We start from the raw sequence: 27,359 nt of genomic DNA, 5'->3' as shown, positions 1-27,359 counted from the left end.
AAAAAAAAAAGAAAAAAAAAAGAAAAAAAAAGAAAAAAAAGAAAAAGTGGAAAGGAAAGGAAAGGGGGCAAAAAAAAGATTCCAAGTCAAACAACTTAGAAAATAATATCAAGGCTATCTCTCGAGTACCTTGGCAGAAATACCAGTGTTCTCTGTCTCACCGGACAAGAAGTATCTGCCCTTCAAAAACGGGTATTGCCACAGTTGATCGACACACAAGTTCACATTCAGTACAGTAGACAAGAACCTCCCTCTTCTTCCCGTATCCTACTATCGGAATGCTTTTTATTCTTATCGCATTTATCGCGTATACAAACGGGTAAATCGGTACATCGGTACATCGATTCTTGAACGACCCCCATACAGACAGACTGACAGACAGACAGACAGACTGACTGACTGAATAAATGGTAGACTGATACTACCTAGGACCTGGGTCCGTCCTCAAAATTGATACATTATCAAAAATTAAGCTTTGATTTCGGTGACTTTTTGAACGAGCACTACCTAACTATATTATTCGCCAGGCTATTAATTCCCCTCTTCTTCAAACCAGAGAGTAGTCTTTCTCTAAAACTCTAATTCTAATTTTGGTCCAGGCGCGGGAGGAACAGGGGTTCAGTTCAGTTCAGTTCGATTATTAGATTTAAGAAATATCACAGTACTACTGTCCAAACGGTCCATAGTATGCCGGAATTTACTTCTGTCCCGTTATTCCGATCGTCTTTTTGTAGTCTGTACCCCATAATACTAGATCTCTCTCTGACATGCGGGAGCATCTGCAACCAACCAAGTAACCTACCAGCAACCTAACTATAGTTTTAACTACCTAGTCATGTACCCTTCCTTCATCTCGTTTAATCAAAATTAATCCCTGTATGCATGCCTGCAGCCAGCCAACCAATAATAAATACCCCGATAGTGCAAAGAAAGAAAGAAAGAAAGAAGGAAAGAGAAAAAAAAAGAAAAAAAGAAAAAAAGAAAAAGAAAAAAGACGCAGGCAATCCTCGATCCTCGCTTACTTGCCACGTTTTCTTGGGGAAGAATCTAATCCAGCCCTGCCAAGTCAAACAAACCTGACAAGGTTGACTGGAGTCTGGAGGGCTGAACGCCGCCGATACTACGGTATCTACCGAGTACTGCATATGTTGGTTGTTGGTACCTACTAAGCAAAAATCTATGGGCACCTAGTTAGACTTGGCAATGGGTGGGTTTTGGGCGGGTTGACTAATATGAGAACCCTCAGCAATATCAAGACACATGTATTCAACTAAGTATGGAAGTTTCATGGCATGCAATTGAGAGAAACCACGCTTTTAACGAATATATAATATTGGCATTACAACCTGTGATGCATAGGCCACTAGAGTTTGTCGCTCAAAATTCGAACTCCAGTTTCGGAAGCATATCTTTTTACAAACTATCAGCGTCAGATAATAAAACACACCAGCTTCTGGGCCGACACTGCCCCATCCTTCAAGAGACCCAGCCCCTGGAGAATACCTTCGAACCGTCCTGGACACACCCGCACAGGATGTGAACGAAGGGCATTTTTGTCAATCAGACCCTGAATGGTCTTGACCCACTGTAGTCCGAACTGATAATGTTCCATATTCGGTGACTGATAATATCCCTCACCCAGGGCGATCTCCTTCCCAAAGACTGTCACGCCCATCACCCAGTCGATCTTGATAGATTGTCGCAGACCGGGGATTTGAGGAGGAAGTTCCAATGCCGTGTATTTCCCTCCAGTGCGCCCCAAAGCTGAGCAACAGAGTAACATGGTTGCAGGCGTCGTGATGGCGTCAAGAGCGTACTTGAGTGAATTCCTCGTATATTTCCGGATCTCGTCCGCACAGGTCGTGGAGTGGTAGTCGAACACCTGCTCTGCGCCGTACGACTTGACCAGATCGAAGTTCTTGGGTGAACAGGTAGCGATGGGGGTGACACCGCAGCTTTGATGGGAGAACCGTTAGTAGAGTGCCTGCTTCCCTCGAGTCTGGACCATGTACGCACTGCCTCAGGATCTGAATAGCCATCGTCCCTGTTGCCGTGGCTCCGCCGTTTACAAGGAAATAAAACGGCTTTTCTGCAGGTTTCTCCGGCGTTGCGGGCAAGCCCATCGAGCAGAACAGGGCCAGCCCAACCGTGCCAATGCCTGCTCCTCCCAACGCCGCCGCTGTCTCCCACGACATCCAGTCCGGGGCCACGAAGAGGAACTCCGAGGAGGTGGCGACATACTCCGCAAACGTCCCCGATTGATAGCAGAGTGGATTCGCCCCATGGACGGCTCCAAAGACGCGATCTCCGACCTGCAATGGTCGAGTCACCGCGGGGCCTAGCTGCACGATTACCCCCGCAAAGTCGCAGCCATCGATCGCCCCCGGAGAGGGGAACCGCGCCGGCATCTTGAAGTCTGTGGGGTTGAGTGCCACGGCAACGACTCGGATGAGTACCATGTCCGGCTCGAGGAGCTGGGGGAGTGCGACATCGTGGGATATGCCTAATTCCAAGTTGGGCTGGGTGAGAATGGCCGTTTGACGAGTCGGTAATTGTGGCTGGTCCATGATGGATCAATTTCAGAAATTGCTTCCGTTTCGCTCTCTCCAGGACTTTGAAACACGACACACTCGGAATAAGTGTTACAGCAATAGTCATTGGGTTAGTTCTGCGGAGAGTTGCTGTCTGCATGGAAAAATGGCCGAAGTGGGGGATTGGACTCCAGTCGGCGACTTATCTGGATGTATCTGGATTCAACATCATGTCCGACCTACATAACGCCACCACTATAGAAGTTGCATTGACAAACGTTGCTCCCAAAGAACAATACGTCAGGAGACCAGAAAAATGAAGGCACCCATCATAGCCATCCTCCTCTTATCCTCCCTGGCACGTGCATGGCAATATGTCTTCACACAAGAGGAATCCCTCGACTGTCACGAAAGTTGCTTCACGACCGACGTCGGTGCCTTTGAGACGGTCCGGTCGCCCATTTGGCTGTCGACTTCGCCGCTCGACTCCTTTGAGCGATCTAAAATGTCTGCCGTCAACGGATCCGCCTGGGAGCAATGGTACTTTGAGACCGTGAGCGAGTCCGGTGGAGCCGCCTTTGCCATGTCCTTTTCTCGCGATCCCTCGTATCGGAGCTTTGGATACGGCGTGCTTCGGATGGAGCTGGTTTTTGCGTGGGAGAATGGCACGCGAACGACGGTGACGGACTTCGTGGAGCATTCTCGAGTGCAGGACTGCTGCGGCGTCGTACAGGGTCGCTGGACCGGCAAGGACCGCTCCTACTCATTTCTCATTTCGGCCGATCTGAAACAGGCGACTATCATGATCAACACGCCGAGGGTAAAAGGCAGCGTTGTCCTGCACGCATTTGGGCCCGCTCGATATCCAGATGGTTCTCTGCGGCCGTCGCGGACAGCCTCGACGGAGGTTTGTCCATATCTGCATTTTACGGAGCCCATCACCGCTGCTAAAGCTCATGTCGATTTCTCGGTTGACGGCTCTCCGCTGTCGTTTTCGGGCTTCGGGGGTCAGAATCACTTCTGGGCGGCCTACGACTGGTTCACCGTGGTGGAGGGCTGGCATCAAATTCGCGGTACCGCTGGTCCTTATGCCTTTACTGTGTGGAATCCGGTTTCCAAATTTGATGCCGGAGTCCCTTATCACTCAGCACTCCTGGTGGAAAATGGAGAGACGATCTTTACGGCTCACCATCGCGGTCCTGCCGCAGCGGACGAGACGACAGATCATATTGTTTTGTCGAAAACCTACGACGGGCACGTTCACAGTTCAACAGGAGATGCCTCGACGGGGTGGGTGCTAGAATTCGTGTCTCCCTCGCTCGGAAAGCGTTGGAAGTTTACCACGGAGCACCAGAATCTGGTGTTCGAGATGGATCTCGGCAATGGAACCGGGCTCGCCGCATTTACGGACGTGATAAGGGGGGGCGAGTCAGGGCAAGACCTGCATTCGGGCTACTCGATCTGCGAGCAGGTGCTCTTACCAGAGAAACTCGGACTGGGTCTCATGCTCAAGATCTGGTGGGCGCATGTCACCTTAACAAAAGCCAGCATTCTTGGATCTCTCTGGAGGACGGTGTATGCTACTTTGCAGCTAGCCATATTGGGGTAGAATAGATACTTGAACAGATGGAATTGGGATGAATTAGTAGAGTGAAATGTCGCTGGCTGTTTTATCTGTATGATAGATGCCTGCTGATATGAGGCTGTGGTCATGTGGAAGTGAGCGAAGAAGCTCGTTGCTTTCCAAGATACACTTGATGATCTACATGATATCATGCGTCCATATCAATGACTTCGCCACTGTGAACTATGGACAACAGACATTTCAATATCAAATTCCACCTATTCAAAGCTATACTTCAAGCCGAACAATACAGGACACGGCGATCAATTAAATCACCCCAAAGGATATGGCAGAAAACCAAGGTACCCTGCTTACGTCTTGAAGACATCTTCTCTCTTGATTCCAAACTGTTTGTCAAGGAATTTAAAAGTCCGTTGCTGCATGAGTCCGGAAGCCCCTAGATGAATGAATCATCATTATGAGAAATCTATCATTGCATCGAGAACAGATCCAGGCTACTCACCCATCTTCGCCTGCAGCCCTCCGTCCGCCGGCTCCTTGGGAATCCACAATTCCTTCTGGTTCTTATCCAGATGCTGAAGCCGGTCAAAGATCCTGGTAGTCGCCACTTCGGGTTTGAAGTATAACGAGTGAGCGGCTCCTGAGACTAATATCGGACACTTGACGCGGTCCAGAAACTCGCCGCCGCCGGGAAGTCGCAGGGTAAACTCGCGGGTTTTACGAAGCAGCTGCGAGGGGGTCTCGACGCCGAAAATCCACGAGGAACAGCTGAATTCCCACTTGCTGTGGAAGCTGACCCGGGTTTGAAACATGGAGAGGGCATTGAATAGACTGTCTGGAATCCAACCCTGCAACCAGAGATTGATAAATGTTTGTGGCATGCGAACCATGATCAAGTCCCACAGATCGTAAAACGGGTCGATGGCAACACATGCCTTGATGCGAGGATCTGAAGCCCCACGGATGGAGTAGTAGCCACCCATGGATACCCCCGCAATTGCAATCCGATCCGTGTCGAGCTCGAGATCAGGGTGGCTTGTAGCATATTGAAGCAGAAAGTCGAGAACAGCAGTGATGACAACCTCCCAGTCCGGGCGTTGATGGATCTGATCCCGTCGCAGGACGATGCCTTGTCCAGGTCCTTCGAACGTGAGCACCGCGTAGCCAAGATCCGGGCCAGCGAACGGCAGCATATAATACAGTTCCTCTTGCGTGGAATCCGCACCGCCTGAATTGATGACAAGGGGAATCTTTCCGGGGAGTCTCCGGGTAGATCGCGGAAGGTACAGATACGCTGGCAGACGATATTTTTCGTACGGGATCTCTAACAACTCCACATGCGCATCTAACAGGACTGTCGCCCGTCGGAAGCTCGAAATGCTTCGCTCTAAAATGGGCAGCACTCGTGCGTCGCGGCTTTGGGGCTTATCATTCATCATGTACTGGCTGGCTCGGAAATAGTTGGACGCCCGGAGGAAGGCGTTTCGAGCTGCAACCAATTGACCACTGGCGGCCGCATCTTCAGCTATCTGCTCTGCTTTCACTCCCTGCTTCTGCCAGGCTTGATGCCAGCTCTCTGGATCGTCGCGTTTGATCTCCCCCACTGCGTCCAGAAATTCAGCAACTTCGCAGCCGCCATACGGTGCCGTTCCTAGGATGCGGGTTAGTTCGAAGTTGAAGAATTCGTGGGATTTGAAGAATTCGTGCATGATGGGCTTTGCTTGTTGGGCAAACTGGAGTTGATGATGCGCAGCTTGAATAGGACGATATCAGTGCGGGGATGGTATGTCAATCCAAGTCCTTCCAAAGAGGTATCTGGAAAATATCAGTAGTCTGATTCAATCGAAGCTCAACACAGAACTACTTGACGTAGCTAGCTAACTGTGTCCACTACTAACCTGGGGTGCCGCAGATCGAGACGTGGAATCGGGTTGAGGAAGTTCGGGTACTTCCAATTTTGGAAAGTCACCGAATCCTTTTTGTCAACTCTACAATCTTATGACAACATGAGCTGACGATGGATGAGGTCGGCTCGTACAAGTAGGAAGAAGAGGTATCCAAAGACAAAAAAAAATATCTGTGGGAAACTCGCCTTTTTCGAAACACCAGAAGCAATTTTAACCATGCTCTGGGCTGTCATCCCTTTGTTGCGAGTCGCGCCAGTCGTGACATCTACCTCTCTGTAAGATAACCCGCATCTTATATTCAACATCCTATATTCGAGACAATATCCCACAAGACTTATGATATACTATCATCAGGCTCATAGCGAACCTCGACCAAGTCTTCACCTTCCAGGCATGGCTACAACCATCCCTCCCATCTCCAGCAAATGGCAAAGTTCTCCCATACTGGTACGATCCTTGGTATAACCGTTCGGTTCCGATGCTCGGTGTCTTGGTACTCTTAAGTATCGGCGGAGGTGTTGGCAACTTGACGGTGGGCGCGAGTGGTTTGGACAACACGACCTGGCGACTCTACAGTGCGAGTCTGGCATGCACCCTTGCTCATGGGTTGTTCTCTACCTTGGCGTTGGAACAAATTCGGAATATCAGCAAGAAGGAGAATGCCGGAGAGGGAAATCTTACTGGCCTTAGGAAGTGGTTGGTCGTCAATCGCTATCGGTTTATCGTGTCGGAAATCCCGGCATTCATCGCTGCAGTTCTGGCAGTTATCAGGGTTATCAAAGATTGAGATAGACTATCCCAGGTGAAGCTGTTGATTGAGGAACGATATGGCTATGAGTAGTAGAAGCTTCGAATTAGCACTCGTTACGAAAGCATCCATCGCCTTTATGTCAAGGTTGTGTCGCGATATGCACGTTTGAGCAAAATCCATATGAGCAGCAAGAGCATCAAGAACAACGGCGTACATCAACTACAACTCGGTTCTCTAAATTGCAAGATTCATGGCAATGGCGTTGCCTACTTTTATTTTCTTCGTCTCTCTCTTTTCTTGGAGTTATCTGTCAGGATGATGCCGATACCGAGCTCCAGAGAGAATTAGGCAAAAATAACGGGAGCCAAAGTCTTTGTGACCAACAATCGCAAAGGGCTTACTCTCCTGGCCTGAGATCGAGATCATTATATTAGTGATAATTAAAATAGGAATCTATTACATAAACTATCCGAGAGCACTGTTTAGGAGATATCGGATCCGCAAAGCAAACGATTGAGACAAAGTGAAGATCTGATGCGAGCGACCCTCTCTCTCAACCCATTCCTTGCATAGTGGAGTAGAACATTCCTTGTTTGGACCACGAGGGAAGTAATGTGAAAGGATACAATATGAGCGTAAGTCATCCAAATCAGAAAATCGGTATCTAAACTGAGTAACTCTGCACGATGGGTGATGAAGCGATTCTGTGCGGGACGGCTAGAAAACTAGGTATCAAGCAAGGCAAAAAAAAAAAGCAACAATTTCTCAGTCAGTTCCTCTAAGTTGTTGCACGACTTGATCATGCCGACCCGTGCACTCCATTGATGTTCGTCGTTGGTTCCTCCGCACCCAACTCCAGGTCGTTTCCTTGCTTCGCCTTGGGCGACTCATCCTTAATGCCATATTCTGTGTCCAGTTGGTCTCTCAACTTGATTTCCTTCTCGAGAAACACCAGCACGAACGTCCCTGCCGCAATAGCCGCTCCAACAATCCAAGTGATTCTCAGGCTCTGGATAAACACACTGACCACTTCGTTTCTCGTAGACTCCGGCAGGGAAGATATGAACTCCCTCGATCCATGAGAGTATGCATTACCATTAGACAGTAATTGACGAATCTGAGGATTGCTAATCCAATCCAAGTGTTTGTCGAATTCGTTGTTGAAGACAGTCACTGGAAGCGTGATTCCCCAGACGGCTCCGTAGCTTCGGATATATGACCACGCTGCCGTTGAGGTCGCATTGTCTTTATCAGAAAGGGGTGCTTGGACTGCAGGAAGCAAAGAGGTAGCAAGAAGACCTACACCCGCGGTCTGAAGAATTTGTAGGCCCGTCCACATCCCAGTAGAGGAGTCTGCTTTGAGAAGAGCAAAGAGACCGATACCGACGGCCATTAGGGCGAGACCTGCAAAATGGACTGGGCGGTATCGGCCGGTCTTTTCGAGAAAGCCAGCACCCACAAGGGCAAATGGCACCATCACTGTCACTGTTGGTAGCAGCTGAACCCCAGATCTTGTTTGACTGGATTCTAGAACTGCCTGGAAGTAGAGAGGAAGGAAGTAGATTACCCAGACAAAGAGCAAGGCTTGGACGAATGTGACAAAAAAGGCCACCACAGAGGTCCGGTTGCCGAAGAGATGCGGGGGCATGAGAGGATTATTCACCAGCGATGACGCTTCGAAAATGTGAAAGGCAATTACGCCAACAAGACCGAGAACGAGCGGAACGATTATGTGCCATGATGACCACGGATATCGCGCGCCGCCATAAGTCAAGGCAAACAGGACGGCAATGGTCGATGCGATGACCAGGGAGCTCCCGATTATATCGAACTGCTTCAGCGTCTCTTGAAAGGTTCTCTTGCGGTAGTTGACATGAAGGAAAGCAAAGAGAAGTACCATTGCTGTGCCACCGATGGGCAGGTTGATGTAGAAAACCCAGCGCCAAGTGGAATGTTGCGCCAGAGCGCCGCCGATAAAAGGACCCATCGAGGTCCCGATAGCGAAAATAATGGCGACTATGCCCATAAACTTGGGACGCTCTCGAAGCGGGACCAGGTCACAGATGATGAGGTCAATCAGCAAATTGATTCCACCGCCTCCAATTCCCTGAATGGTACGGCCCGCGATGAGCATGCTTCCATTGTACGCACCACCGCTGATCCCGCTTCCTAAGGTGAAGAGTGCAACAGCGGAAATTGTCAGCCATCGGCGTCCAAAGAGGTCTGCGAGCTGACCGAAAATGGGCTGGAAAGCCGTGCTATTTTTTGGGAAATCCCGGCTCGATTAGCCCACGAAAAGGACATTCGCTAATGCAGAGAAAAGCGCATACCTGGTCAAAAGGAATGAGTTGACCACCCAGGGGTAGCTGTCACCAATCTTCAAATCTTGCACAATGGTGCTTAACGCCGTTGAGACCACTGCCAGGCTGTTGGCAAAGCTCACGCTGATCTTGAATGGACGTTTTACTCACCAGTTGCCTCAACAGAGGACAGAAGTGCCGTGACGCACAACGCAGCAAAGATAGCCCAGAAACGCCATCCGCGATGATTTTCAGTCTCCTTCTTTAGAGGATCTCTAGATTCGATCTTCGTTTCTGCTGACATGGCTGATATCTCAACACAAGAGGCACTGTGATGTGAACGTTGGATGGAAGATGAAGGATATGACAACGTATGTGTTCAGAAACATAGTTTCAAGCAAAGATAAAGGAAGATCTAAGTTATAGTTCCTTGCGACGGTGATAGATGGCGTACAGGCCCTCGAATCCAAAGAATCCCAACAACGAAACGCCGAAATGTCGAAACTCCGAGTGCTGAGTAACACGCCGAATGGTCGAAACGCCGAACCCTCCCGACATGGTGAAACCTGGAAACACCAGAGGCACCGGATTCAGAAATCCATAATAATTCCATGCTATAAGCCGGTTTTTGCAGAAATGTCCCGAAATCATAATCACGAACTGCCTCGTTTGCAGATCCACAGCACCTGGGGCTGGCGGGTCATGTGACTGATTAGCTAATCGCGACTGGTCCTTCCAAGAAAGATAAAGAGTGACTGTATACAAACCAACAAGATTGGGAGCTGTCCAACACAGCAAGAAACAATGAAACGGTATCCAAGTACCAACATGGTATAAGGAGACGAGAAAGCAGGGAAATACTAAAACAGGAGGGAATATATAAGAACGCCTGTTCACCCACCATGTACGTTCAACACAACTTGTTTACTTGGATATCTACTTGGAGGGTCAGTAAGACATCCTACTGCCACTGGTATATTCAGTATAGCTTTAGCAGGCGGTGCTTTTTGCTGACCTGTTGTTCTTGTATTGTTTGTCCTGAAGTAGAACCCAGTCTTGTGGCCATAGCCAACTCATTATTGTGAACCCTCACCAGGATTATGATTAATCCTTCATGTGGAACTATAATCAGCCGTCAATTTCTAGAAGTTCAGCAATCCATTCGTGTCAAATGCAGCCCAATGTCGTTCAATTTGTGTTTGCCGAGTTCTTCAACGTAGAAATGATTGAGCAGTAGAGTCCAGAGCCTAAGAGGGCACTACCGCGCTAGAGCTATCTCACTAAATCATTTATAGTGCTCTTATACTAGGACCAGTTACTATTCTAAGAGTAAGACTAAGGAGTGCTACTATTATTAGTGTTATCACAGCTACTTTAGCGGCGGCAGAATCCTGCCGCACGTGATATCAATGGTCTGGGGTAGCTGAGGTAATATCAGCCCCGTTGCCTGTAGTTAGTTAGTTATGTATGAATTAGGTAAGCGTTGACACTACGTGGATTCGGAGCATTACGATCATTAACGCGAAGCATCATTTCCACTTCAATGACAGGTCTCCACATCCGATTTACTGACGACTGAGCCCTGAGCAAATGGCTTCGGTCTCTCGTCCCAGGCTGCGTTCAGCATGCGATCGATGTCACTCACAGAAGCTGCGCTGTCGCAGGCTGCCAGGAGCAGTCAGCTGTGCAAGATGCTTGAAGCAAGGCACCAGCTGTGTCTTCAGCCCTCGCGCGCCTCGCACCTACGCTCATCCTCGACGAACACCGCTTGGAGACGCAGTAGAGGAGGCGGCGCCAGTGAGTGATGAACTCAGTTCTCATGTATCTCCAAGCACGACGTATGATACCAGTGGCATGGATGATTTTCTCGATACGACTACGGACTCGGCTGGATTCATCCTGGACACTACCCACGACATCGCGTCAACATCGAATCTCTACGATCAGCACAGCACACACTGTGGAACTGTAATGTCCGCTGATAGATTGCCCGTCTCCACATATGATCTTTCAGCAATGGACTCTCTTCGCCCCCTCTCGCTGCTCGACATGCCAGATCATGCGATGGATTTCACCCTCGGTCTCAGCACCACCGCTCCTGATCAGGGCATGCCGCGCTCTCCTGATAACAACGCAACAACGTCGAGCAATGCGCCATTCTCGATGGCCGAGGCTGTGAAGCAGCTAGCAGAACTGAACGTTAAGCTATTCGACCATGCTGCGACACTCCCTCCTCCCCAGGCTGGCCATAACCAGTATGAGCCTGGCAGTGCTTCTCTCGACGTCATCGCCTCCGCCTCAGAGACACAAAGCTCCAGAGAGAACCGGCTCTTTGCTATCGATAAGACATTTGCCTTCACCAGGACGCTGATTGGCATTCTTGGTTGTCTATATGCTCACATCGATAACGAGTCGGCCATGGAAGCTACAGGCCTTTCCTCGGAATTTCAACAGGTCAAAATCCGGGCCCGTATTCCTCCTGCGACGTTAGACCGAGGAACGATCCTACTGGTTCTCTCGTGCTATCATCGGCTGATGGACATTTACGAATCGATCTTCGGACATATGCAGGCGTGCATCAAACATTCAATCACCCCCATCAGCGACGATGGCCGAACCGTGTCTCTTCCATCACTACAAGTGGGGTCATACGAGTGCCCGCCATTGCAGAGGGACACTGCAGGCACCTCACCGCCTTTGTCAGCCATCTCAATGCACATGATGGTACTGATCATGCTTGCATCTCAACTATGTGACCAACTACGGGAGACTATTGGTGGTGGAATGTGGCCTGAAAATGCTGGCCATGCAAGCAATGAGATCGAGTCTTTGGAGCGGCTCGAGGAGGAAGTTTGGCAGACCGGTGACGATGGGGGAACCCAGAGTGCGGCCCTGAAGGGGTTCCGCGAACGAGCACGACAGGCGATGTGGAATCGGGCTGTCAGCTTATCCAAATTCATTCGAGCGACAAGAGCCATGTTGCTGGAGTTTGACATCGCCGGGCTATAAGAAATATGATTACCGGCTTTTCCGTTCACAAAGAAAGCAATAACAAGTACATGAGATCATACTAACTGTACATGGTAGTATCTATTACTTTGCTGTTTCAAGAGCGAGACTTGTTCAGGGAACTTCAAATTTCACGCTTATTCCTCCCCAGTCCCCTTCAGCAATCTCGGGTAGACTAGCAAGTTTCCAATCCCGCCAGAAGCCTGACTCATCCTCTCCTCCGTTGTCTGCAGCAGCTCCACGAGCAGATCGCTGAGTCCCAGCGCTTTCGCCCCGGCTGCCCACTCGCGAAGAGAAAGAGCTTTGAAGCCACTTTTACTAGCGCCATCCTGTTCCTCTACTGGCGCCTCCTCAAGCAGCGCGCCTAAGGAAATGACCATTTCACCGGAATGATGGATATATTTGATTTTGGATGGCTCTGCGAACCGAATTTCAGTAAAGTCGGACTGGTGTCGAACATGGCGAGTTACCCCATATGCAACGTGTTCAACGTCTATCAAGTCTAGGAAGCCACCTCGCAGGGCCGCGCCATCTCCATCCGATGATGGCCTTATCACCGGCACCGTCCTTGTCAACAACGAGAACTTGAGCAAATTGGCCATGAGGTCTGTCTCCGGAGGATCCTCCCCCATGATGCTCGACGGCCGATGGATCCACACGGGTAGGCCGGAAGCCCTATTGATCTTCTCCAGATATACTTCGCTTGCCCATTTGGAAGCAGTATAGCCATCGGAACCGTCCTGTGGCGGGAAGTAGGCTGCCGCGGAGGATTCCCCAAAGCTCTCCAACTGAGTAAGATGCGCAATGCCGGCCGTGGAAATATAATGGAATGGAATCCGATAGTGGAGACTCCACTGGGCGAGTGTCTTCGTGGGGGTGAAGTTTACCTGTTTGAGAGAATGATAGGCCTTCATGAAGGAAACGTCGGCGCCGTTGTGGATAATTGCATCAGCCGACGAAAAGATCGTCTCGATAGAGTCCTCGGACAATCCCAGCTCAGGGAGTATGAGATCACCTTGGTGAACTTTCACCTTCGGCGAGTAGAAAACGGAGGGAAGGGCCCGCGTGGTCGAGTCGCGCACCGCAATACAGTGAATAAGTTCAACTTCCTCGTCGTTGACGAGCTGTTGGAGAATCGATCTACCAACAAATCCGGTAGAACCAGTAAGAACAACGATTCTCGGCTCCCTGGGGGATACCGGGTTCAGAAGTTTGATAGTCTGGAGAAGATCCTCTGACAGCTCGGTCTCCTTGGTCCAATCAATTGCCACCCTCTTTTTATCCCCTTTCTTGTCAACCAATGTGGCCATTCCCCGCAGCGTGCTCGCTTCAAAGAGCCGAACAAGCGGTATGACTACGCCGAAGGTCTTCGTGATCTCGTGCTGTAGCTTACCAGAGAGCATTGAGTTTCCGCCCACTTGGAAAAAGTCTGCATTCTCATCGATGACATGTGCTTTGGCGACATCTTCTGGTAGGATTCTTTCCCAGATGCTTTTCATTTGCAGCTCCGCGTCAGTCAGGGTGCATGCGCTCTGATCCCAGCTGGGGATATCAGGAAGCGGCAGTCTATTGACTGCGGCGCGGTCTGTCTTGGAGTGTTTGGTCAGAGGCATATTTTCGAGAGGTACGGTCACCGCAGGGCGCATGTACTCAGGCAGAGGAAGATTTGTGATAAGTCTCTTGAGGTAGCCCCCCGGAACAGCGGGAGCTCGGTCTGGGGCAAAAGTGACATGTGCTACCAGGAACTCAGAGTCGCCACGGACAGAAACCACCGCATCAATCAGGTCGCCGTTTGCAGCTTGGATGATGTTCCTTTCAATGTCTTGCAACTCCATTCGCACGCCTCGCAATTTGACTTGCGTGTCACCAGCGATTCGGCCTTCGAAGACCAAAGAGCCGTCGGGGCGGAGCCGGCCGCGGTCTCCCGTACGATACATTGTTGTCCACCCTCTCGAAATGAATTCTTTACTGGCAAAGACATCTTCGAGGAACCGTGACTTGGTTTGCTCATCGTTGTTCAAATAGCCCGACGCCACCCCGGCTCCCCCGATTGTGATCTCGCCCGGAATACCCACCGGCAGGGCATTAAGATCGTCGTCCAGAATATACACAGATGCGTTGTTTACAGTGAACCCAACCGGGATCGTGTCATCATTGCTGTGGTCATGAACGTAGTCAATTTGGATTTCGTGAGATGAGAAAGTGACCTCGCAAGGCCCGTATGAGTTGAAAACACGCAGATCTTTCGTTTGAAGCGACCTAAAGGATTCCTTCAAGATGTCCTTGAATTTCTCGCCGCAGCTGACAGCTGTCGACCATCTCGAATTCTGTAGCTGCTTAATATTGCCATACTGCAACCACGACAGATATTCTGATGGGGTTCCGATGGTGGTGGTGATCTCTTCCGAGATGATCAACTCTGATAGCGCAGCAGGATCCTGGCGCTGGGCTGGCGAGGCAATCACAAGTGTTGCGCCTGACGTGAGCGCGAGGAACGTCTGCCACAGGGAGATGTCGAAACTGTGGGCACTTTGCTGTAAGACGTGGGATTTATGATCAATGCCGAAGGTCCTCGCTGACCCTTCGACCTCGTTGCGCAAGCTGCGATGTCTGATGATTGCTCCCTTGGGAACGCCAGTGGTACCGCTGGTATAGAGAAGAACTGCTGGAAGGTCAGCTTTTGCGGCTGCGGAGGAGACAACAGCCCTGGCTTTGTGTAGCTGTGTCACATCGATTGTCTTTGCTCTACGCGGCTCCAGAGCGTCAATCTTCACGAGAGTTGCTTCATGAGCTAAGATCACAACAGCCTGAGAGTCTTCGACAATGGAAGCAAGTCTCCGAGATGGGACCCGTACGTCGAGAGGAACATATACGGCTCCAATTCTCAAGATTGCTAACAGTGACGACACCCAGTCTGCACTGGGCTCTTGGTACACAGCCACTGATGATCCTTGCGAAGCACCGGCGTGAATGAGCTTTCCAGCAATAGCATTGACTCGACTGTTCAATTGCTCATATGTCAGTATGCCGCCTGACCCATCTTTGACTGCGATCCGGCTCGCGTGATCATCCATAACCTTCTGTACTTGATGGGAGACTGTCTCGGGCCAGGCCGATTCGGTGACGGGTCCTGGCAGAAGTTAGTGCCAGAGCAAGGCAGATAATGTCATTGCGAAATAAAGATTTCGAAATGCTCATCAGGTATATAAAATGAATCAATTGGTCTGATTTTCAAAAGGAGTAAAAACTCTTCTCACTACACAGGCTGCTACAAGCAACAAAAGAGGTGTTTACGAAGAACCAACGAACTGACCTGCACCCAGTCGAATTGCGTCTTCCACATCCCTAGGGCTGAAGAGCGATGCACTCTCCATCTTCATAGCTGGCTCGGCCGAAAACTGCTCCAGCAACCACCGATAACTCTTCATCAGAACGGTAGCATCACTTTCGGAATAAAGACTGCTCTGCACCTGCAACATGATCAGAGCCCTGCCATCCGCGGAATCCACTACCTGAATGGTAATATCGTAGCCGTTCTTTCCCACGTCGTACTCTTCCGTCCCGATCTGGCAATTTGCAAACGACTTCTTTGGTGGCATGGGAGGGCGGTAGTCAATGAATGACTGGAAAATCGGACTGTAACTGGGTGATCGTGGCGGATCCAACTGCTCGATCAGAAGGTCGAAAGGCAACCTCGAATTCGCCAGTGCCACCCGCACCTTCGACTGCGCCTCCTTGAGGGATTCTTCAAAACGTTGATTTGACTGCCTTCGGAACCGTAGCGGCAGAAGGTTCAAATACATGCCAATACTGCCGAGAGTGTTGAGCTCGTTGCGATTTGCATCGGCCATCCCGATGCTTACATCATCGATATCCAGGAACCGGAAGAGCAGTGATTTCAACGCGGAGAGGTAGAAGTGGAAGGGAGTGACCTTGGATTTCAGACACACATTTTTGATGCGTGTTGCCAGCGTCGAGTCCAATTTGATATCCACCCGGTTGTGCTCGTAGCCTCGGAGAGGCTTGCGGAAGGTCGCACGGGAAAATGGCAACAATGGCAAGACGGGTGGGAAATTGGGATATTCATCGCGCCAGAATTTCAACTCATCCATGTACGATGCTTGGCGCTGACGAGCGGCAAAGTCCGGATATTGGAGAACCGTTGGGCTCAATGTGAGTCCTCTGTAAACCTTGTCCAGGTCGGAGAGCAAAATTTGGAGACTCATGCTGTCCATGTTGATATGGTGATATCCAATCAACAAGTAGTTGACATCCCGGCTTTGGGAAAGCAAGAGGATCTTCATTAATTCACCTGATTCGAGGTTGTAAACATGGGACTTCAGAGAAGAGAACTCTCTGGCGACATCTTCTGGGTTAGAGATATTCTTTTCTTCCAGCTGGAGAGGCGCTCCATCCAAGACCTCTTGCAGGTACTGCCCGTTTTCGTCTGTAAAGAACCGAGTCCGCAAAGCGGCATGTCTCTGGGCCACAGTCTGGACCGCTTTGGCGAGGGAACTAACATCCAGAGAGCCCCTGAGCTCTATGGTGGCGCTCACATTAAATGCTATCTGGTCCTCGAGATACGATCTTAAGAACCAGAATCTTGATTGGCCAAATGACATGGACTCAATCCTGGGGCTGGTCTTCTCGAGTTTGTCCAGAGCATTGTCGATCTCCAACAGTGACATCGGTGTCGGCGGAGTTGGGCCTTTCGAACTGTCTGCAGAAAGCATGGATGACGCATTGGAAAGTCCAGTCGCAGAAGGCGAAGATGTTACTGAGCTTGCAGCAGCAGCAGGGGACTTATTATCACCAGCAACTAATTTCGGCGTCAGGTCAGATGGAAGTTTCTCCACAGCGAAGTCAACCATCGTTCCAAGTGACGCGCCACCGAGAATTTTCAGGACCGGCATGTCAATCGTGAGCTCTTTCAAGAACCACGATCGGATCTCTACTGCCACTAGAGAATCGACACCAAGTTCGTCGGCGCCGGCCTCGAGCTCGGGCGCTTGGTCGAGCTGCAGAATTGCCATCAATTTCTGGATAAAGCATTCTGACAAATATGAGGTTAGTCCCAGACGAATTGGCGAACAAAATCAATGGATATCTATCGGACCCACCTCTAATAATTTCATATGCTTCCTCTTTGCTGGTCACATCAAGCAACTGCGTTTTCAGTGGCATGGCCAAAGCTGTCTCGTTCTTGTCTGCGTTCACCCCTCCCTGGCGGAGGATGACGTGTTGAAACATCGGGTTTGTGAACCACGTCGTTGAGACCTCCTCACCGGGCTTGACCACCCTCACTCCGGTGATGATTTCCGAAACTGGACCAGACTCTGGACGACCAGCAAGAATACCTTCTGCGAACAGGTGATGAAGGTCCTGTTCGGACATCATGACGTACCCGGCCTGCTTGATCCGCTGGAGTGCGGCTTGGCTTACTTCTCGAGACATATATCCAATTCCCATGATAGCACCGATGGCAATTACGGATCCTGCCAGGCCACGTTTTCTCCTCTGGGAGACGAGTCCGTTGAGAAACATGTTCGCCGTTGTATAGTTGGATTGACCATGATTTCCGAAGATCGTCGCCAGGGAAGAGAACAGGACGAAAAAGTCCAAGGAATCGGTCGAGAATATCTCATTGAGATGGTTGCTGCCGTCGACTTTGGGTCTCAAGACGCGATTCATGACCTCCAGAGACATGTCGAGAATCGTCGTGTCCTGGAGGACCATGGCACCGTTGGCGACACCAGCGATGGGTGGCATAGTTTGGCGGATATGATTGTAGAGCTCCTGCACCGATTCTCGGTTTGTGATATCACTAGATGGATGTCAGTGTGTATTGCCACAACATTGAGAGGGAAAGTTTCCCTGGTCAACATTGCAGTCATTACTTACTTGGCCAGTATCCGGACATCGGCTCCTAGACCACGCATTTTCTCCATCCACCGATCATCGATTTGTGGTTTTCGGCTCGTGAGAACGACATGTCTAGCACCATGATGGACCATCCATTGAGTGAGCGAACGTCCAAGCTGCCCTGACAATCCCATAAGAACGTATGTTCGATCAGGCTTGAAAGAAATACGTTTGTCGACCGACTCAACTTTGATCGGCACCGTGGTGCTATCGGTCCAGTCGACGATGCCTTCGAGAACTGTGTTATTCGCGAGTTGGGGAACGTCACGGAGTGAGAATCTTGGGACATCCTGAACATACTCAGGCCCCGAATGGATTCCACTCTGGTGAAGTCTAACGCGACTCAGCAATGCTGCTATAGGTTGTCCACCCGGGACGGAACTGGTCAGTGCCCTCTTTCGGAACAGAGCGGTGGTATTCAGCCTTTCGCATATCGGTGGCAGAGTATCTGTGATTACATCTGCAATTCCATCACGGTCGGCACCTCCACTGAAATCAATGAAGACGGTCAAATCCGGTGGAAGTTTAGCTTTTACAGCTCGCACCGGTGACCGCGGATGGAGCAGGATCGCGTCTTCGTGAACGAAGGCGTGCCCAGCGGTTGTAAAGATGGCTCTTTGCCGTCTTTCTGCCGCCCGCTTAGCCAGGATCGAAGCGAAAATACGTGGTGGTTCATGAACAAGAATCACGGCGCCAGGAAGAAGCGTGGAGAGCAAATACTGAGTCGCTAGCTCGATCCCGACAGTCAAAAGAGAAAGCTCGCTGTCTGCGGAAATCGAGTGAGAGAGTGTCCAAGCCTCCGGTACACTGACTTTGGATGCAAGCTGCGATGACAAGGCGATGACCTGTTCCCCCGACTGGTTTTCTTTCCCTCTCAATACGTACATGTAGTGAGTGGCGGAGACCCGAACCGCAAAGGGGAGCGAGTTAACCACATCAATGGTGACGGAGTCCAGGATCCGAGTGTTCTTGGAGGAATGACCATTTGTGTTTTCCACGACGGACAATTCACCAGATGGAGTGATGCTCACAACTTCAGTGGCTGGGTCCGATTCCCGTACGATTGGTCGACGGACGGAGTTATAGCGGTCGTTCATATTCTTCTCCGGAACCACTCTTGGAATCAGCAATTTTCCACTTTCGTATAGGTATTCCGGCTCCGTTGACCACAGCAGTGGTTTTCGCGACTCATCCGACTCCCATGCATCTGATACTTGCAACCGGAGCAACGCTTCTGCCACGTGCTTTGCGTCTGGATCTTGCTCCTCAAAATCAACAAACTGAAGACGGATATGCGGCATCTCGACAACTAGAGTTCGTCCAAAGCCGACCATCATTGCTGCGTAGGGGTCCTTAGATCGGGATCCTTCGGTCACCCACAGAACATTCCTGGACCTGTCAAAGACATGTTTGAGTGATTGCAATCTTTCTTCGGTGAGATCCTTGAACACCGGGCTGTCAAGATCCGTGAGGCTGAGGACAGTTCCCAGTTCCGAAGTTTCGGATGATATGAATTGCTCAATCGAGGAGATCTCCGTGATTTCGCTGAAGTATGGCTGCAGGAGCTGTTTAAGCTCAGCTGTCAGACCTTCAGTGCGCGACGTGGAGCCTCCGACGAGCAACAACTGCTGCGAGATGGGCTCCGGAGCAGGTGCCGCGAGAGGCTTGCGGATAAAGTCGATCCGTTGATCCACGGCCTGAGAAACGATGATGCTAAGTGGCCATGGCATCGGGTCAAGGTCTGGCGTTATGGCTTCGATACCAGAGAAGCCCGTCTTCTCCAGAAGTGAACCCCATTCCTCGGCTGTCACACAGGGATTCAGAACGCGGCCATCGTCTTGACCGAGCCACCATCCTGGCAGTCCGCCCATACAGAATCCCATTCGAATAGGTACGACATTTGTGATTTCGAGCATTGCCAGATATCCGCCTGGCTTCAGCAGTCGCCGGGCGTTTTTTAACGTGTTCTCAAGACTGCGCGTTGCATGTAATACGAGTGAGCAAAGCACAAGGTCATATGAATGCTCTTTAAACCCCTGCGAGACCGGGTCCTTCTCAACATCAAGTGTCTTGTAAATCATGACGTCTTGATAATCCTTGAACACTCCCCGGGCAGTTTCAAAGAAGCCGCTGGAGATGTCAGTGTATGTGTAGGAGACAAACGCCGTTCCCAGTTGCTTGATGATTGTCTTTGTAACACCTCCGGTGCCAGCACCAATTTCCAGGATATTCATATGAGGATACCGATGCGCGATCTGAAGAACGGCATTGGACAAGAATTGAGTGTACTCAACGAGGCCAAGAGATCGGACATAGAACTCATTAAGCACGTTGTCATGCATCATATGTTCCAGGATCATCGTTTGACCTCGGACAGCTGCTGGCAAGTTTTCGCCAACCGCCTTCATGAGTGCGATTTCAATAATCCCGGGATACTTCTCCATCATGCCATAGATCTGCTCTCTGGTGTCATGCTTCCAGGCTTTGTCGGTATGTGGCTGAGTGCCATCCTCGATCTTGGTGATGTAGTGACGAGCAAATTGTATCAGTCGTTTGAAATGCCACTCCGAGGCTTCCAGTTCTTCTCCCGAGATCTCGTTAACCAAGTTTTTCAGATAGAAGTACGATACTCTCTCGTAAAGTGTTGCCAACTCGAAGTCGCGTTGAGATGCCCGAACACCGGCTGCCATCAAGTCGCCATTCGGAGACGCAACACCCCATCGGATGTTGAAGAACAACCGCGAGTCGCTCTGTGGTGTGGGTGGCGTAAACGGCACGACTTGGATGCCTTCAATCTGCATTATGGTCTGGGAGCCGTCCCGTGTGTAGATGTCAACGTCGCCAGTTATTCCTTCGGTCGCTGAACCAACCACGGAATCAACGGGGAGAAGGACGTCTTGATTCAACTCAGGGACCAACAAGGACGGATTGAGTCTGATTCGACTGATCTGTGTCGGCACATGAATATTCCACAGTCGATTGTCACCAGGCCAACAATATGCAAGAATCACGGCTTGAATTGCGCAGTCTAACATGGCCGGGTGGACTAGCAGGGCTCTTATGTTATCAACGGCAGGCTTGAAGATCAAACCTGTGCCTGCGTTGCTAGTTCTTTGCATCCCTGACAACGCTCTAAATGGTCCGGAGTAATGGTATCCTAGAGTCGCGAGGGAGGAATAGAAGTGATCGACGTCAACGTTCACCACGTCCACCAGCGGTGATGATCTAGGCGGTAAAAGATCACCGTTTGCTTCTCCCAGACGCAATACCAATCGACCAGAAAAGTAAGGAATCAAATTGTCGGAATCCGTACTCGAAGAGCAGTCCAGTCGAAAGCTTCCTCGAACCTCGTCCTCTGGCGTTTCGCTTTCTTGATTGATTGTAAGCTGGAAGAGAGTCTCCACCGACGACTCATCGTCATTGAACACCATTGCCCGGCGAATCACGAGGTCATTGAGGTCGATTGACTGGATGGAGCGGCTGCCAGCTACGAGCTTTCCAGCCTCGATTGCCATTGAGCAATATCCTGCTGCGGGGAACACAGTCTGGCCTTGAAGCTGGTGACCAGTTAGCCAAGGAACTTCCTTCGGCGAGAGCATGTTGCGCCAGCGGAACTCATGCTGGGTGCCGTCCGGAGAAATCGTTCCCAAGAGTTCATGGACTGGAGAGCTGCGCAATCTGACAGCCCTCGACAATCGCGACTCTTGCCAGTAGATCCGGTCATGTTCCCAGGCATATGTGGGCAGGTCTTTGAGAAGCTTGCCACTCGCACCGCCTGCCATCAGCTTTTCATGATTTGCGAAATCAACCACATCTTCCCTGAAGTGCAACCAGGCGAATCCTAACGCGCCTGCGAAGGCATCCACGTCATCTTTTTCGCGTTCGAGGACACCCACATAGGGGATCTGTTTGCTCGTCACGTCTTGGATGGTTTGTAAAGCAGGCCCCCGAAGAGCTGGATGCGGACCAACCTCGAAGGCAATTTCGACGGGGCTGCTGCTGTCCGTGACGACTTCTTTCAGCGCTTCAGAAAACAAGACGGGCTTGACCATGTTCTCACTCCAGTAGGTCGCTTTTAGAGCGGTAAGATCGTTATCGTCAACTCTCTTGCCGCTAACACTAGAAACCCACGTGCAGGAAGTGCCTCTCGACGGGTTAATCTGGATATTGCATGATTCGAGCGACTTGATATATGGCTCTGCACAAGGAATCATATGGTGAGAGTGATAAGCGGTATCGACCTTGAGCTTTCGAACAAACTTGCCCTCCTCCTTAAAGACGGCTATGGCCTCTTCGATCGCATCCTCGTCTCCGGAGATAGTCACGCTGCTTGAGCTATTGCTTGCAGCAACGGAGAGACGACCGACAAAGTCATCGAGATCACACATCTCCTGCGCGTCGGTTAGAGTGGTGCCGACGGCGATCATGGCACCTTGAACTCCATCTGGGCCGCGTGCCAGCTTTGAATGGAATCCTCTGTAGTATGCGATCCGCAGGGCATCTTCGGCTGACAGGTATCCAGCCGCATAGGCAGCGGCGATTTCCCCAGAGGAGTGGCCACACACGGATGAGAACTGGATCCCAGCACTGCGGAGAAGATCGACGAGAATGATTTGGACGACCGTGCAAAGCGGCTGGGAAAGTGCTGCTTCATTGAGTCGAGATTTTGAGGCATCAGCAAGCAGCTCTTGCGTCAGAGACCACTCGGGTCGGTCATCTTCTGGTAACTCCCTCAAGACCTGCTCGAGACTAAGAACTTTCTGCAGGACGAAAGTCGAGTTGAGGATTAGTGCTCTTCCCATTGAAGCCCATTGCGCACCTTGCCCAGTGAAAACACCGAGAATGCGGGCATCACTAGACAAGGACGCCGTCCGCACAGAACCTTCTTCGACTTCCTCCAATTTCAAGCAAAGCGTCTGCATATCCTTGGCTACAATTCGCCTTCTGAAAGGAAACCTGGATCTCCTGTAGTTCAGGGTATAGGCCAGATCTACCAGATTGACGGACTCATTAGACCTAAGGTACGCAGCAAGCTTCTTTGTGTAGTCTGAAAGCGACTTAACAGACGCCGCGGAGAAGGTAAAGGGTAAGAAAACACGCGAGTTCGTCAACGGACTGGAAATGTGTCTTGAGGTCGGCTCATAAGCCTCAAGAATGGCATGCGCGTTGGTACCACCGAAGCCTAAAATTGTCAGCCATCAGGCTCAGATTGCGATACAGTCTCTCGGCATTATGGATATGGTTGATTTTAAACTCACCAAAACTGTTTACACTAGCCCTTCTAGGCACACCGTCAGGAAGGGACGGCCACTCAATCGCTGATGTTGGCACTTGAAGTTGACCATAGAAGGGAGCAACGGCTGGACTAAGTTGATTGAAATGCATATTTGGTGGGATGACACCGTGCTGGATTGCTAAGGAAGCTTTCATGACCGCTGCAATGCCTGCAGTGCCCTCGGTGTGGCCTGTACCGCATTCAGTATTTCATGATATTGAAATCAACATCGGATGGAATATCCTACCAACGACAGTCTTGATTGACCCAACATATAGTGTTCCGTCGACGTCGGTATCAGATTCAGGATTGAAGAAAGTATTCCGGATAGCTTCCGCTTCGACTGGGTCACCAGCCGGCGTGCCTGTTCCGTGGGCTTCAAAATATTGACATCGGTGGAGTTTGTTCGATGGATCGAGACCTGCCTTTGCATACGTTTCCTTGATGAGCCGTTCCTGTGCTGTGCTGCTCGGCATCGTGATGCCTTTCGTGTGGCCATCTTGGTTCACACCGGTTTCGACAATCAAACATTCAATATCGTCTCCGTCTTCCAAGGCTTTGCTCAATGTTTTCAAAACCAACGACGCCACGCCTTCTCCTCTGGCGTAGCCGTCCGCATCGACATCCCACATGCGAGATCGACTCCCGGGTGAGAGCATCTTGAGCTTGCTTTCGGAGATGTACGGCTCTATAACACGGTGAGAAATGCGTAACCACAAGCATTCATCTCCTAGTAGAGACAAAACTGAGAGTCGGAGTGAACTCACTAGGTCCAAGAATCAGATTAGAGCCTGCTACCACCGCAATACGTGATTCACCGTTTCTCAGTGTCTGAACTGCCTGATGCACAGCGACCAAACTGGAGCTGCACGCCGTATCAATGGTCATGCAAGGTCCATGCCAATCAAAAAAGTAAGAAATCCTGTTCGACATGATACTACGGGCGGTAGCCGTCGCAAAGTATACTGGTATCGAATCGACATCATGTCCCAGAACATTACTGTACTCCTCGCACATCAAGCCCACATAGACGGCAGTATCGGAGCCTTGTAGACCCTCGATAGTCAATCCCGCAGATTCGAGTGACTCGTAAACCGTCTCCATCAGTAAGCGCTGCTGGGGGTCAACCGCGTGAGCCTCGATAGGTTTGATTTTGAAAAACCCGGCGTCGAAATGTCGATAGTCGTCCGACAGCAGGTAGGACTCTCGCACGTTGGTGCTGCCATGGTACAAACCATCTGGATTGTAGACTCCGTCTACGTCGAATCTGTCGAGCGGGATCTTTCTCAAGACATCCCGGGGATTCCGGAGAAGATCCCATAATTTCGATGGTGAGGTTGATTCTCCTGGAAATCGACACCCGCTCCCGATGATCGCAATGGGCTCATTTCGTCGAGACGCCATGGAGAGAGTTTCAAACGTTGATGATAACAGTAGGACTAGAAATTCTAGGCAGAACGAGCGTGTGGCCACCGAAGCTTCCTTCAGTCAGTCAGTCAGTGCCATATATAGTAAGCTTCTCATATACATTTATTTTCTTCTATATACAAGGTATAACTCGTCGCTAAGTTTAGGGATCTCACCACAGCGCCTTGCCCTATTTGGCACAGATCTCTCCGAACTCAGTTCGGAACATTTTTGAAGCAAGATGGCTGAATCATATTGACTTTGATTCGGTCGGCATATTCCATTGGAATGGAGCGGACACTTCTGCAGGCTCATTATGGAATCTGTGCCCGGTAGGTGGGCTCAAGACCGGTGAGATGATCAGATTCATGCACTGGCAATGTACCACAAGAAGAACGTGCGCGTTCATCCTGCCGAGCAGTTCATTCTCTGTCTTACAGAAGATCTGTTGCAACTTTGGCTGGTTTTATTTCGAGATACTCGAATTTTGTTCATGGGAATAACACGGACAATAAAAATCATCCTCTTGCCTTGGCGTTATGTTGTATTGTGAGAAAAGAAATATTTACTAGCTACATAAATCCGTATATTTACTATTACTCGCAAACTCAATATACACATTTGAGAAAGTTCTATAAAGGCAATTCTTGATTTCTAGTCAATATGAAACTCCCGATTGTCAGGTCTGCCCCGGTGAATAGTAACTTTTATCTTCTACCCATTCCCCGGTCCCCCCCTCCTTGCAACATCCATAATCGCAGAGACGATCTTCTCGTAGTCACTCTCCGTGTATTGAATCTCATGTCCAACATCCAGTTCCAGCAACGGACTCTTGTCAACATTTCGCTCAAAACACCGATGAAACAAGATTCGACTCTGCACCAGCCACGGATCACGCAATCCATGAACATGAACGGTCGGCAGTCGTATAGGATCCGGATCATCAAGCATCTCGGATTCAAACCATGATGGTGGCGTTCCCATTAACAGGATTCCGAATTGCAAGTCTTTCCATGCCTTTGCTGTGTTCTCGTCTCCTGGCAGATCATCGCCAGCGAGCATGCGCTGTCTTTTTTGCAGGAGGCCGGTGCACATACCACCTCCTACCGAAAAGCCCATAACCCCAACCACTTTATCAGTCACACCCTCGAGCGCTTTTTCTACCGCCTGCTCCGCCGCTCTTTCGTCCCTTTGAAAGGCCTTGATTTTCTCCTCTGCCGTCCCTCGATACGATTCTCGTACCCATCTCCGATATGGTCCGCACCCCTCAAAAAATGGTAAAACCCCCGGACCGGGTCGTGAGAGAACGGGCCCGTCGGCGAAGATGAATTGGAACTGGTGACTGAGTTTGCGACGTAATTTGGCTGTTTGGACGGTGAAGATGCCGCTGTTTGCGCCGCCGCCGTGGAGGCAGAGAATGATGGGAAGGGGGCGATTGCAATCAGGCTGAGAAATGGCCATGTTGACAGAATTCTTTCTATGAAGGAGCTCTGGACGATCTAATGCATTTGTTTCCATTCTGGGTTGTACTAAGTGCAGAATCTGGAAAACATCATAATTTCTTCATGCGCGTAGTGAAAATGCAGGAAAACATGTATCTCCATGCGCGACTTATATCTACTATGTACAGTACTTGCCCGAATTGGGAAAAGCGACCGAAAATCGCTTTTATTTGACTTGGAACATGCTTAATCCAGGAAAATGTGAGAAGCCATACAGACATCATGGGATTGAGCTATATCATTACTTCAGTGCCGGACTCTGTGCATATTTGTCGTACGCATAAAGATGTATATATCTGACTCCTTGCTGCAGATAGATATCGATTTACCAATCCTCCTCTCGATGGACATGGAATATTCCTTCCCACTCTCCACGTAGATCATTTCACCCACCCATAGATCCCCCGCGCCCTCGCCTCCTCACTGCCTTTCTTACAAACCACCTTCCTCGCATGATACCGCTGACCATTGATCCCCACAAACCCCCAGATCGCAGTAACATTCCATCCAAACTTCTCGTTCGTCGAAAACACCTTGATATGTTTCTCTCCCTTTGGTCCCGCCCTTTCATTCTCTCCCTCAAGCCAGCCATCCTTGAGCCACTCGTCCTCCACATCGGAGAGATCAGACCAGGTACTCCATTCCTTGATCGTGCCGAAAATTTCATTATCGAAGCGTTGTTCCGATCCGTCCAGGACGCGACATTCGTTGCCACCTTTGAAGCCGCCACTGATTCGTTGTTCAATTTCTATCCGTTGCACGTCGTTGGGCGAGTCTGTGATGTGGTTGATGTGTTCTGTTAGGGTGACGATATTCACTACCTATAATATATTGTCATTATCAGTCTGACTTCTTTGGTATGTTGGGTTGGGGGGGGGTTTTTTTTTACCTGTCGCTTCCACCATTCGACCCCCTGCAGGGCCAAAAGGGCGTCAAAGCTGTCCGATAGTCCTTTGTGCACCACCCATTTTCCGGTCATGGAGCGAAGAGAGGATGTTGATGGAGCGGCCATTTTTTGCTTTTCCGGTGTAAGTCACGAGTATATCTTCACAGAGAGAGGAGTGCACTGCACCAGAATTCTACACTCACATCGGTAACCTGCAGAGTAGACATCTTTCTGAGGTCGTCCAATCCGACAAAGGAAATATGGGCGAAAACACCCGATGATGC

The 27,359-nt window shown here is 50.2% G+C and overlaps 14 protein-coding genes across 14 annotated transcripts; 4 read left to right on the top strand and 10 right to left on the bottom strand.

The window, feature by feature from the left end:
- Positions 1 to 1,363: 1,363 nt before the first annotated feature.
- VTN77DRAFT_4680 (uncharacterized protein) lies at positions 1,364 to 2,567 on the bottom strand (the record flags this gene model as incomplete). Its single annotated transcript, XM_069420766.1, has 3 exons — positions 1,364 to 1,420; positions 1,448 to 1,955; positions 2,017 to 2,567. 3 exons carry the CDS (start codon positions 2,565 to 2,567, stop codon positions 1,364 to 1,366), a joined length of 1,116 nt encoding a protein of 371 aa, XP_069277642.1.
- A 280-nt stretch (positions 2,568 to 2,847) lies between these two features.
- Positions 2,848 to 4,140, top strand: VTN77DRAFT_4679 (uncharacterized protein; the record flags this gene model as incomplete). Its single annotated transcript, XM_069420764.1, has 1 exon — positions 2,848 to 4,140. The coding sequence occupies one exon, from the start codon at positions 2,848 to 2,850 to the stop codon at positions 4,138 to 4,140; it is 1,293 nt and encodes a 430-aa protein (XP_069277641.1).
- Positions 4,141 to 4,466: 326 nt separating this feature from the next.
- On the bottom strand, positions 4,467 to 5,825 carry VTN77DRAFT_4678 (uncharacterized protein; the record flags this gene model as incomplete). Its single annotated transcript, XM_069420763.1, has 2 exons — positions 4,467 to 4,552; positions 4,619 to 5,825. 2 exons carry the CDS (start codon positions 5,823 to 5,825, stop codon positions 4,467 to 4,469), a joined length of 1,293 nt encoding a protein of 430 aa, XP_069277640.1.
- Positions 5,826 to 6,239: 414 nt separating this feature from the next.
- On the top strand, positions 6,240 to 6,810 carry VTN77DRAFT_4677 (uncharacterized protein; the record flags this gene model as incomplete). Its single annotated transcript, XM_069420762.1, has 2 exons — positions 6,240 to 6,298; positions 6,378 to 6,810. The coding sequence occupies 2 exons, from the start codon at positions 6,240 to 6,242 to the stop codon at positions 6,808 to 6,810; spliced, it is 492 nt and encodes a 163-aa protein (XP_069277639.1).
- A 763-nt stretch (positions 6,811 to 7,573) lies between these two features.
- Positions 7,574 to 9,378, bottom strand: VTN77DRAFT_4676 (uncharacterized protein; the record flags this gene model as incomplete). Its single annotated transcript, XM_069420761.1, has 3 exons — positions 7,574 to 9,032; positions 9,105 to 9,192; positions 9,246 to 9,378. The coding sequence occupies 3 exons, from the start codon at positions 9,376 to 9,378 to the stop codon at positions 7,574 to 7,576; spliced, it is 1,680 nt and encodes a 559-aa protein (XP_069277638.1).
- A 116-nt stretch (positions 9,379 to 9,494) lies between these two features.
- On the bottom strand, positions 9,495 to 10,151 carry VTN77DRAFT_4675 (uncharacterized protein; the record flags this gene model as incomplete). Its single annotated transcript, XM_069420760.1, has 3 exons — positions 9,495 to 9,766; positions 9,976 to 10,010; positions 10,090 to 10,151. The coding sequence occupies 3 exons, from the start codon at positions 10,149 to 10,151 to the stop codon at positions 9,495 to 9,497; spliced, it is 369 nt and encodes a 122-aa protein (XP_069277637.1).
- A 513-nt stretch (positions 10,152 to 10,664) lies between these two features.
- VTN77DRAFT_4674 (uncharacterized protein) lies at positions 10,665 to 12,083 on the top strand (the record flags this gene model as incomplete). Its single annotated transcript, XM_069420759.1, has 1 exon — positions 10,665 to 12,083. One exon carries the CDS (start codon positions 10,665 to 10,667, stop codon positions 12,081 to 12,083), a length of 1,419 nt encoding a protein of 472 aa, XP_069277636.1.
- Positions 12,084 to 12,220: 137 nt separating this feature from the next.
- Positions 12,221 to 15,157, bottom strand: VTN77DRAFT_4673 (uncharacterized protein; the record flags this gene model as incomplete). Its single annotated transcript, XM_069420758.1, has 1 exon — positions 12,221 to 15,157. One exon carries the CDS (start codon positions 15,155 to 15,157, stop codon positions 12,221 to 12,223), a length of 2,937 nt encoding a protein of 978 aa, XP_069277635.1.
- Positions 15,158 to 15,373: 216 nt separating this feature from the next.
- VTN77DRAFT_4672 (uncharacterized protein) lies at positions 15,374 to 16,954 on the bottom strand (the record flags this gene model as incomplete). Its single annotated transcript, XM_069420757.1, has 1 exon — positions 15,374 to 16,954. The coding sequence occupies one exon, from the start codon at positions 16,952 to 16,954 to the stop codon at positions 15,374 to 15,376; it is 1,581 nt and encodes a 526-aa protein (XP_069277634.1).
- Positions 16,955 to 16,997: 43 nt separating this feature from the next.
- VTN77DRAFT_4671 (uncharacterized protein) lies at positions 16,998 to 17,852 on the bottom strand (the record flags this gene model as incomplete). Its single annotated transcript, XM_069420756.1, has 1 exon — positions 16,998 to 17,852. The coding sequence occupies one exon, from the start codon at positions 17,850 to 17,852 to the stop codon at positions 16,998 to 17,000; it is 855 nt and encodes a 284-aa protein (XP_069277633.1).
- A 2,289-nt stretch (positions 17,853 to 20,141) lies between these two features.
- VTN77DRAFT_4670 (uncharacterized protein) lies at positions 20,142 to 20,736 on the top strand (the record flags this gene model as incomplete). Its single annotated transcript, XM_069420755.1, has 3 exons — positions 20,142 to 20,149; positions 20,218 to 20,495; positions 20,621 to 20,736. 3 exons carry the CDS (start codon positions 20,142 to 20,144, stop codon positions 20,734 to 20,736), a joined length of 402 nt encoding a protein of 133 aa, XP_069277632.1.
- A 2,753-nt stretch (positions 20,737 to 23,489) lies between these two features.
- On the bottom strand, positions 23,490 to 23,939 carry VTN77DRAFT_4669 (uncharacterized protein; the record flags this gene model as incomplete). Its single annotated transcript, XM_069420753.1, has 1 exon — positions 23,490 to 23,939. The coding sequence occupies one exon, from the start codon at positions 23,937 to 23,939 to the stop codon at positions 23,490 to 23,492; it is 450 nt and encodes a 149-aa protein (XP_069277631.1).
- Positions 23,940 to 25,401: 1,462 nt separating this feature from the next.
- On the bottom strand, positions 25,402 to 26,148 carry VTN77DRAFT_4668 (uncharacterized protein; the record flags this gene model as incomplete). Its single annotated transcript, XM_069420752.1, has 1 exon — positions 25,402 to 26,148. One exon carries the CDS (start codon positions 26,146 to 26,148, stop codon positions 25,402 to 25,404), a length of 747 nt encoding a protein of 248 aa, XP_069277630.1.
- Positions 26,149 to 26,569: 421 nt separating this feature from the next.
- On the bottom strand, positions 26,570 to 27,201 carry VTN77DRAFT_4667 (uncharacterized protein; the record flags this gene model as incomplete). The annotated part of the gene is made up of 2 exons (XM_069420751.1): positions 26,570 to 27,010; positions 27,079 to 27,201. The coding sequence occupies 2 exons, from the start codon at positions 27,199 to 27,201 to the stop codon at positions 26,570 to 26,572; spliced, it is 564 nt and encodes a 187-aa protein (XP_069277629.1).
- Between the last annotated feature and the right edge of the window lie 158 nt (positions 27,202 to 27,359).

Source organism: Rasamsonia byssochlamydoides (assembly GCF_041956645.1).
Source record: "Rasamsonia byssochlamydoides strain NRRL 3658 unplaced genomic scaffold VTN77scaffold_32, whole genome shotgun sequence".
Classification (NCBI taxonomy): domain Eukaryota; kingdom Fungi; phylum Ascomycota; class Eurotiomycetes; order Eurotiales; family Trichocomaceae; genus Rasamsonia; species Rasamsonia byssochlamydoides.
The sequence above is the reverse complement of the archived record's forward strand: the minus strand, read 5'-3'. Positions and strand labels throughout refer to the sequence as shown.